The sequence below is a fragment of the Tinamus guttatus genome, unplaced genomic scaffold, assembly GCF_059628265.1.
Source record: "Tinamus guttatus ecotype Peru unplaced genomic scaffold, ASM5962826v1 Tinamus_guttatus_pri_ptg000030l, whole genome shotgun sequence".
Lineage (NCBI taxonomy): Eukaryota > Metazoa > Chordata > Aves > Tinamiformes > Tinamidae > Tinamus > Tinamus guttatus.
Window position 1 is genome coordinate 3281889 of NW_028288564.1, and position 11043 is coordinate 3292931.

Below are 11043 nucleotides of genomic sequence, written 5' to 3' on the forward strand. Positions count from 1 at the left end.
AGAAAAAAATAAAAGAAAAAAAAAGTGATTCAAAGACAATTTCAAGGCTCCACTTTACACAGGTCAAGGTTTGGGACTTTTTTAAAAAATGCAATTGAGCTTAGCAGTACCATATTCTTCTAAAAATATTCTTAATGTTTTTGATAAATGAAACCAGTTAAATCATAGCAGTTACCTTGATACTATTTAATCCTGATGGTCCTAAGAGCACTCCGCAGATAATATACCCAAACATTGTTGGCAATCCTATTGTTGTACACAGCCAGCCACACGGCAAAGACAACATTCCGATTGTCACAATATCCTGTATATAGGATTTACAATTGTGTTAATACAAAGATCACAAAGTTGTTGGGAAGTTAGACTTTCATCCTTCAAAGACAAATGGTACTGGGTAGAACCTGTGATAATTAAACATTAAACATCAGTGAACTAAGCTGTTGTAGGCATAAACACTGCAGTTTTGTAGTTTTGTAGATACTTCACATTTAAACAAAATCATGAAACAGATCCACTTTGTTTAAAAACGAAATCTTTAAAAGGAGTCCTAATCCATTTCTTCTTTACCAAGAACGGATACAACGGAAACATTCCTCTGTATTTTCCAGCCTCAGTTTCCTTATCACAAGGCACGTATGGATAAATACTCTGGTGACAATATGCAAACTAATTAAAAAGAGTTACTGCCAGGCCTGGTAACAGTGTGCAGTTAGACAGTAGGAGGGATGGTGCCCCACAGGCATAAGAAGTACATAATGAGAGAGGAGTCATGTAGCATATATGTTTAGAAGTCACAAACTTGGGAGTGAGGAAAACACTAGCCAGACCACCAGAGGAAGCGGGAGCCATGAACACTAGGGTAATTCTAAAGGGACAAATGCTGAAACTGTGTGAAGCAGTACTGGCATGCAAGCAAGTGGTAGTGAGTCACCCTACACTGGACGACAGGGGCGTCTCTCAAATGATTACCTTTATGAAATGATGATCAGCACGAGGAATGGTCGAATCTCTGGGCTTTGTAAGGATGTACTGATTGTTCTGGGAATCAATAAGCATACTTAGGCCTAAGTCATCTTCCACTTCCCTTTTTGAAGCATTTCTTTTGGAGTTGGCTTCATCTTCTTCAACCCTTAAAACCGCTTCAAAGTTAACACCTCTTACCTTTCAGGAAAAACAAATAGCAAAAAAATGTGTTAATGAAGTATACAGTAATAGAGGAAAAGACTACTAGCTCTGCATGAAGTTTCTCCAGAACGCATCAAAGACAAGTAGAAATACTGCAGTTCAGGCTGGGAGAAATTTTATCAGACTCTTTATCAAAAAAAAAAAAATCCATAATTAAAAATGCAACTTCAGTCTCATAATCTAGTTTACATTTTAAAAATGAATCACAAAAGCATCATGTCTCTAAGAAGTCTGGATTAAAATGTAACATTTTGAACATTTGAACTGAAACAACCAGAGATTAGAAACAGATAATCAGTTCACAAAAGTCAGACAGTGACTATACTTCCAGTTAAGAAAAAAGTCTGCAACCTGTAGAATTGAAGGGAGAGAAAACTGTTTCTGCTTAGCTATCCAAAAGCACAGTGAACAATGAAATAATTTCTCTGTCTTGTACCGAAGTAGGTAAGTTAATGTTAATGCAGATTCTCACAATATTCAGAAATAATTCAAATTATTTCTTCCAGGTTCTTAAGCTATTTTCATTCCAATGACCAACCAACATCTTACTTTTCTGGATCACCTAATTTTGCTTGTGCAATTCCTCAATTATAAAATGACACGCAGTCACATACACCAACTATAAAATATCAGCCTATTTGCCTTAGCTGAGTCCCCTGCACCTTGCATAGAATTGTTCAGATAAATATCGCATTTTCATTATTTAATATTGACATTTTACTTGTAAGTTTTGTGCTTTTCTTCACTCCATATGTTTTTAAAAGGCTGGAACTTCTTATCATAAAAATTAACTCTTCCTCTACTTATATAGATCATGTAATAACGATGGACCTCTAAAAAATGGGAAATCACTAAGAATCACATGAGGAGAAGAAATGTAGAATCTGAAACAAATCCTGAAGCCTGTGTAATTATTTAAAAATATTTCCTTCAAGTACCAACGTTTTTATGCATTGGACTGAGATGTTGATGGCCGTTTTCTCCATTTGCTTCTCATGTATTAAGAAAATTATCTTTTCACCTGTTTTTTGTTGTTGTTGTTGTTTTTATAACCTGGCTTTTTATGTCTATTCTGTTTTCTATCCCTAAGCCTCCCACTTACCAGGCTATTTTGCATTCCAGAAAGGAGTGCCCGTTGTTCAGCCCAAACTGGAGGTTTTCAGTGTTTTCAACTGAGAAGAGAAAGCAAGAGCAGCTGCATGCCCTGCACATGCAAACCATTCTCACAGCACTGGCACAAAGAAAGGCTTCCTGGCAGTCAGGGAACGTGAAGAAGTGTTTCTGCGCAGAACATTCAACAGGTTCCCTATGCCAGTGCTTCTGTTTCGTGACCTCTGCTCCTGATCCCCATCCCCAGGATACTCCGGGGATATTGAAATAGGACTCTGAGAATAGAGTTAAATGTGGGTTCCATAATTTAAAACACACTCTAAACGGACTTTCACACAGGAATTAGTTCACTGTTTAGTGCAGTATCCTTATACTGCAGGTGATTATTACTTCTGTTCCAGTATCTTCTTGAGAATTTAATCCTATGACATCAATGGCAGTGTTCAATAAGCAAATTAAAAAATATATCAATATGTATGTTTTGAATATATGCATTGAAGCATTTTCTTTGAAATTCTGGAATTCTAAATTAATAAGACTTGTTACACGTCCCTTTGTACTTGGTAGCTTTTGGATGTGGAACCTTAACCAAACTTCTCTGTATCAGAATTTAAAACTATCATAGATCCGACAAAAGTGATATGATTGGACAAAATATGTTCATCAACCAGTGGGTTTACAGTCTAGTTCAGGAATGACACTAAGAATAGCAAGGGATATCAAGAGAAGATATTATAAGACTATGGCAATTACAATAAAGTCCTGGTTTTTTTGTGTGTAGTATATATACACAATGAAATACTGAATAGTTATTATGATGTATATTTGTTTTTACTAAAGAAAAAGGACACAAAGATGGAACATGATGGGGGAGCAAGAATAGATGGCACAGATACAGATGAGCTTTTAAAAAATGATGAATTTGGAGACATAATGGGAAAACAGTTACTTCAATATTTTATTTCCTAAAAACAGCAGTTCCTGCAAGTGAGCTGTACGTGGCAGAGTACAATGTATAAACACTGTTGTCTTGTACTAAGGGGGCTAGTTCATATTCTTTTGTCCTTTTTATCTATTACATTCATCCTTGGCTATACTTTTAATGATAGTTTCTATACCTTGTTCAGATTATTGACTACTCTGTTAGACCTTCTTTGTTCTAGTGTTCTGGATTACGAGAAAATACGTTAACTGTTTCTTGCTAAACTGGAGACCTGAGCATTCCTCCAGCTATTACTTCATTATCTCGCCTCTTTCATGAACTGAGGCACAAATACACACACGCGCGCCCACACACACACAAAAAAAAATAGCTACATTGGAGAAAAACTCCGCATTGGCCTTTTGTCAATTAGCAAATCAGCAGGGATGCTGTTTGTGCTGGTGCAGCTGGCCGCAAAGTGTGCCGTTATACCCTGGAGTAACAGAAGAGGGCTCTCCAACTGGCTATTCCCTACCCACTGTGGGGCAGGGAATCCTGCGAGGCAGGATTACCATTAAGTGCAATGGCAGCGATCTGCTACTGTATTTCAAGAGAAGCCAAATGCAAAAAGAGCCTGGCTCTCTATTAGGGAGATTCTTGCTCTCGTGGCCAAAAAGCCAATGGGATCCTGGGCTGCATCAGGAGGAGCGTTGCCAGCAGGTCGAGGGAGGCGATTCTGCCCTTCTTCTCAGCTCTGGTGAGGCCGCACCTGGAGTATTGGGTGCAGTTCTGGGCTCCCCAGTACAAGAAGGACATTGAGCTTCTAGAGAGGGCCCAGCATAGAGCCACGAAGATGATTAAGGGACTGGAGCATCTATCTTATGAGGAAAGGCTAAGAGAGCTGGGCCTGTCTGGAGAAATGAAGGCTGAAAGGAGATTTGATCAACATGTTCAAGTACCTGAGGGGTGATTGTAGGGAGGATGAGGCCAGGCTCTTCACCATGGTGGCTCGTGAGAGGACAAGGGCTAATAGGTGTAAGTTGAAACATAGGAAGTTTAATCTCCATATGAGGAAGAACTTCTTTTTTGTGAGGGTGACAGAGCCCTGGAACAGGCTGCCCAGAGAGGTTGTGGAGTCTCCTTCTCTGGAGATCTTCCAAACCTGCCTGGATGCCACCCTGTGCCACGTGCTCTAGGTGTCCCTGCTGGAGCAGGGGGGTTGGACTAGGTGATCTCTAGAGGTCACTTCCAACGTTGTCCATTCTGTGATTGCTCAGCAGAACTATGCTGGCCTTCGAATTCAACCTGCAAATCAATCAAAGCCTTTCAAGGGCAGAAATAAAACTGCAATCAATGCTCATGAACAGGATTGATTCAGTCAGTCTCAGGAAAACACGCCAGGAGTCAGAAGCAAACCAATGTACACCCAGCATAGCAGTGGCAGCGGCATGCAGGACTTCTAAATAAAGGAAAGAGTGAAATCACTAGCAAAAATATGGCTGATGATTTCTGTTACTTCATTTCCTAGCAAGGAAACTACATATTAAACTTTTTTTTCTGCAGAAATGGAAGTTTAAACATATAAAATCAGCATGTTTTACAGCATGCTAAAATCTAAACAAACATTGAATGTGAAGAGAAACATCTCTACAATGCTAATATCAACTTAAAAGAAATGTGAATGAAGACCAAGTAGCAAACAGTACTTACAGATTTGTTGTCATCAAAAGCATGTTCTTCTATTTCCTCCTCCAATCTATCAGCTGCCTTCCTGACATCTTCAAGAATCTCATCAAGTATTGACAGGCTTTTGTTCTGATGTTGCATATTCTTAAGGGCTTCAACCTGATGTTTCTCTGCTGCTAAGAGTTCAACATATTCCATTTCTTCCTGTTGGATTTTACAACACATACATAAAGTGCTGGCCACATCTTTGAGCAGGAAAACATTTGACCTAAGGGTAACTTCTTTTGACACAAGAGATCTAACAAGAAAGGGAATTACAAAAGCAATATAGATGTTACAAGAGCATTTGAAGATTGCTTCTGCTTGTACCAATTTACAGTGAGGAAAAGGGGCAGAAATGAAAAAACACAAAACAACCTCCGCAACATTATCCACCAATGGAATTCTCTAATCCATTAAACAGTAGAAAAAGGAAAAAAAAAAGGGAAAAAGAAAAAGCCCACAAGAATGATTACTTTGAAGAACCCTCAGAAACATTTCATAGCCAAGTAAAGTTCAGGATTCCATACTTTAGTAGAAAAGCGCAATAAACTTGAAAGGATGGCTTTACTAACTACAACCATCAAACAAATTGGAAGGAAAATACAGTGAAACTCAACTTCATAAACCTTTCTATAAACAGGGGAAGAAATCTGTTTGTGTTTTATAAAACTACAATAACTGTGGAAACAGCTAAAAAAAAAAAAGCCTGAAAAAGAGCACAGATTACAAGTCAAGCACTTTAAGTGAGCTTCCTTGTTTATGTTTATGTTAACAATTTTCCATCAGAAGCAAAATACTTTGTCCATTTTTTCAGTCTAGGTTTCTTACAAACTTCGCCCTAATGATTTGTGAAAATAATTTCTGGGTTTTAGAAGTAAGAAAAGGAGACATACTGACATGATCTGATATGGTATTAAAATGCTCTGACAGCTTCCCTGATAAACTTATGTTTATTGGGACATCTGTGGATGTCTGCAACTCTGAATGTCTTATGTTCAGAAAGAGAGAACTGAAAAAAGAAAAAGTTTTACTTACTGATCAAAGAGTAAACTTAAGACTACTGTTTCTATATGGTTTTCAAAGCAGTAATTTAACTTAGTACTTCGTGACTATATGGGGAAAATAGAAATGCCTCACTTCACATGCTGAGATTCCCTTAAAGATGTGCTAATCAAAACAGCTACAAAGGAGCAGAAGAAAGCACCATGGCTTGATGGCTTGCTCCCTTTCAGATGGATTCAGCAAACTGCTAGCATCTGGACTAGACGGCCCCTTGGTTCTTTCAAAAAGCCAATCTCAGGACAAAAGGAAGCACAGGCTGGACACTTAACACAAGCAGTCCCTAGGTCAGGCTGAGCTGCCTCTATGACCACTTCAGAGTCACTAAAATATCCAGCTAGAAAGCAGGCAGAACACGGGTCTCCTTCAGATTTTGTAGTCTCTCTGCTCGTATCACACAGTTGTTTAACGTACTCTGGATATCTAAGACTGCTCTAAGATGACCTATCCTTAAATAACTGAAGCGGGCTCTCTTCCATATAAGTTCAGGGATTAACACTTTTCCCCCTGAAATCTGCAAGAACATACATACAATTCAATCAATTCCGTGACGACAAGGCAAGAAAATGTTCAGAACCACCCTGTAGCTGTGGGTTAGTCTTTCTAATATTCTGAAAGCAGGGCTGCATTTCAGGGTGTGATGAAAACTCAGACTTGCTGGCTTTTGTCTATTGATATTTAGAATTACCATAGCTACACTAGCATGATGAAAACTGCCCAGTTCCCAGAATGACAGGAGTTAGGGAAAATATAACTGCTAGCATGCTTGGACCAACATCAACTGTTTTGGTTCTTATGCAACATATAAGCAACAGTCAAGTCATGCTCTGTACTGCCTCCGATGCTCTCCATTACCAGACATTGCTTGAAGGTTTTAAGAACATACCCAGACGGAGCCATGGACTCTCTCCTCTGTCAGGAACAACTTGCAATACCATATGGATTTAATAATGGGCTTTTCCTTCAAAAATAGAGTGAGTTTTGAGTGGAAGGGTGTTGCATTAGTTGGATTTTGGTCAGTTGACACAAACTTGATAAAAAGATGTGGAAGCAAACCACAGAAAACCTCTTGCCATCTTAGAGCTTTGTTTAACTTCCTTGGGATAACAAGATAGAAGAGCTTTGAAAATTTGTAGAACCTTGAGTTTTAAGTTCCTTTAACTAAGGGAGGCAACTCTTTCCATAATCTATTGAAGTGGCATCTGTCTTCACCAGTGCCACAGTATAGAGGGAGACAACTAGGCAGAACGGCATCCAGGAGCTGCTGCTTCACGTTAAGCAGAGTGCAGCACAGTAAAAATATTGCTCTGCAATTGATGCTGGGATTGGAGACATCCAAGCACAAGCTGCACCGAATAGCACTTTAAGCAAGACGAGGATTCTGGGCTAACCAGGGAGCATCTAGAAACACACGAACAAGGCTGAGTAAGAGTTTGGGGCAATACTATTTGCTGTTGCTATTGCTCAATAAGGGGTGAGGAAAGCAAGTTCAGAGCAGCATGCATCTTTGCTGTGTGGGGGGAGTCTTGTCTTTTCCACAACTACTGAATAGCAGACACCAAAAAAGTAAGGTGGTGGGAAGTAGGTAGAATGTTGTTGCTTCTTCCAGAATCTTAATTCAGTTTTCTTGATGAATGGAACACAGAAGCAGCGTCAATACTCCCTCCTTCCTCCCTGCCTACCTTAATGACTTTTGGCATGTCTTTTCTCAGCAGCAGAACTAACATGAAATATATCAGACATTCAGTTTCTGACACAAAATACTTCCGAACACTTCAATTCTACAGGAATGAAAAGGTAAGAGTTCAGCCCTCCTGCCAATCGGTTGTATTTTTCACACAGTCACTCCTTAGGAAAACTGAAAGCATGTCTTTGAGTATCCAAACAAGGTAAACATTACAATTAAACAAACTGGGAAAAAAATAAAAAGGAATTAATGTTTGTTTTTCCAAGTGAGAACAAGTCATAACAAATTTATCCCATATAATTTTAATCTTTTCGGCATGTATTTCCTCTGCATCTACTCCTTTATTTCATTTTATGTAACAAATTGTGATGTTAGAACAAAGAATATTTTATTTAATTAATTATGCAGATGCATAAGGAGGGATATAAAAGACTGCTGATTCAAGGCCCTCAGTATGATATACAAAAACAGCCTACATGACCTGTGGAAGCAAAGTTTTGACAGGACATGTACCTAAAACAGCACTGGCATTTTAAAATAAGAAAAAATCAAGCAGTAGCATTCAACTCTAGGGGTAGATTACTCCAGGAGCTGTTTTACAACAACATTTTTGCCAAGAAGCAGGTAAATCGGAAGGAAGGTCTTCGCTTTTCACAGCACAGAGCTCTCCAGACTCCCAAGTCTGCAGCTTAACTTTTGTTCCCATCACAATTCACAGCAACACCACTCTTGCACACAAGAGCCTCTTGCCATCTTCACTTGTTAACACTGTAGGTCTCCGACACACAGACTCCTAGATTCTCGTAACTCAAATATTATTCCCTGATTACATCCAAGTTACATCCTTTCCTTCTTTCCTTTTTCTTTTGCTCACTTCTACAAGGACAGCCTCCCCTTTACAAGGATATGGTGGGAAAAAAAGAGAGAAGGAGAGAGAAAAAGATTCTCTCCTTATGAAACAATTTCAGTGAACTTTTCTTGGAAATATTTTTGACACTTGCGCTTCTTGGGCTACAAGTGCTAGATAATAGATGACTGCATTGTTTATTTTGCATATCCATTTTACTCACATCTGTGCAAATTGGAAGAGACATGCAGCCATTCTGTTCATAATAGAGACCCTGGCTGAGAAATGCTCATTTACAGTAGTCATTTTGCTCTTTTTTGCCAATTAATGACTTCATTTTCCTTTGGATAATCCCACTACTGTTATTTGCACTGACTCACTTCTCATATTTGTTTTCATTTAATATTTGACATAAGTCTTGTGATCAGCCTTAGCTTTACTTGAAATAACTATTGACTGTACTGAACTCTATTACAGAACTTGGGCTTTTACTATGGAGAACAAATATTTCCAGCTTTGCTCAAAATCTATTTTAAATGGTAAAAATACTGCAAGATCTTTGTAGAGCCACCTTTTCATTAGTACAGGCTGAAGATGTATCACAATAAATTTAAAAGCACAAGTAGCACATTAAATATTCTAGTAATAAGCATAAGACTAAAAACTAACCTTAATTGCAGCTTCTCTTAAGGCTTCAAGTCTCTGTCTACTGCTTTCTTTCATATTGACAACATCTTTGTAATCACCTTGCAGAGCTCTCTGGAGGCCATGGATTGCTTGAAAGACCGAGTTTTCACTTTCATTTAGCTCCTTTTGGAAAATTTCAAAGGTGTGCACCTGAAAGAGCTTCTCTTCATCCGACAGGCCTGCATCCTTCTCCACTGCTCTTATAGCATTCTTGAGTTTGTTGAGCACAACGTTCTTCTGCCGAAGGAGGCCAGAGAGTTTTCTGCAGCTCTCCAACACCCACTGCTTTCTCTGGGTGACAACGGCTCCTTTCCCGCGGTGCAGCTTGATCGCGTGCTTTACCACGTCTTCGCGTTCTGCAGGATTCGCTGAGTGGCCACAGAGCAGCGAACTCAGCGTCCACAGGAAAACAAAGCCAATTGCCTGCATGCTTCAGTTTTTATTGCTGCTGCTAGAAACCGACAAGCCGGAACAGCTCAAAGCTTCCTGCTACATGGCTTCTGCGACGCCGGGGCACGTCCCATGCTGCAAGACAGCACCAATGAGTTATCAACAAGATGATGTTCAGCCATTCAATGAGGCGAATTAGAAGGCAAGCTGAAGACTGCATTCTGCACTGTGGCCTTTAGGAGAAAACGCGTGCCCTCCTTCAGCAAACAGCCGAAGACAACAAACAGTCCAAGATTAGTGATAGATTTTTGTTCTCCCCTGGCCATCTATTTTCTAAAGATCACCTTGCTTTAAGAGGCACAATAATTGGAAAGCTTAATTATATCACACAAGTAGTCATTTGTTACTTTTTTGCATGACAGAAAAGTCATTAAACTGTGATACCACAGATTATGCTTCAATACATACAAGTTACTCTTTTTATACATATTAGTGAATCTCTTGTCATTTCTGAAATCTATCTAAAAGATAAAAAAGTGTCAAATTCTTTAGCTGCTTATATAGTCTCAGAAGAAACTATAAACATTAATGGAAAAAAAATCTTAACTGAAGGGGATTACATTGTTTTCTACATAGAATTGTTCATTTCATGGAAGAAAAAGCAAAGCTTCCTGACTTCTAAGCTCTATTTCTTTGAATCAAAGATCTAGATCTGCAAGGGTGCATGGACTTGAAACACTTTAATGCTACTTACTGATCTGTATGAACTTAAAATAGATTTAAAAGAAATAGACTTAAAAGTAATTCAATATCATATATAAGCTGTTTTCCCAGAAGCTTAAAAAAATAAAACTACATTTGCTTTAAAAAAAATAAACCTAGAAGAATGGAATTTCAAACTCTCCCTCCCTCCAAATCCAGAAAAGGCGAATTTTTAAAGGCTATTTTATAATAATAAATACATTTTCTAAAAAAAAAAAAAAAAAGCTATATATGGCAAAACATCTATTTAGTACTGGAGTATGCCACTCCTGAACTGCATAATATGCACTATATTTTTGCAAATCATCAATGGCCTAAAACTTGAGCTGCAGTCCTGATCTCTGGGCCAACAGTCCCAAACAGGAACCAGGGTGCAGGACATGCAGTACCTGGAAGTAGTTACCTAAGAGAGATTCTTAGTCACAACGCAGCATCAGCTGCAGCAAGAAGCATCAGTGCCACCCTCCTCTATTAAGGGAAGATGGCAGGCACCACTGTGCACTTCTTTTGCCTTTAAAATATCCTATATCCATAGGGCACAGTGCAAACATATTTGTGCAGCATGATGAAAGGTTACTTTATTTGTTTGAAGAAAGTCAACACATTTAGCTATTACTAAGTAGGCTAGAACTTAGTAACATGAAAAGCCAAAACATCTAAAATTAA

The 11043-nt window shown here is 38.7% G+C and overlaps 1 protein-coding gene across 1 annotated transcript in view; it reads right to left on the bottom strand.

Annotated features, from left to right (window-relative positions):
- SLC9D1 (solute carrier family 9 member D1) overlaps positions 1-10795 on the bottom strand; it is a 31459-nt gene extending 20664 nt beyond the window's left edge. Inside the window, exons 1-5 of the mRNA XM_088530239.1 lie at positions 10781-10795; positions 9208-9750; positions 4928-5107; positions 970-1161; positions 176-304 (exon numbers count right to left, since the gene is read on the bottom strand). Coding sequence (XP_088386365.1) covers positions 176-304; positions 970-1161; positions 4928-5107; positions 9208-9654 — 948 coding nt within the window. The 5' untranslated portion in view covers positions 9655-9750; positions 10781-10795. The remainder of the gene's footprint in view (positions 1-175; positions 305-969; positions 1162-4927; positions 5108-9207; positions 9751-10780) is intronic.
- Positions 10796-11043: the final 248 nt, after the last annotated feature.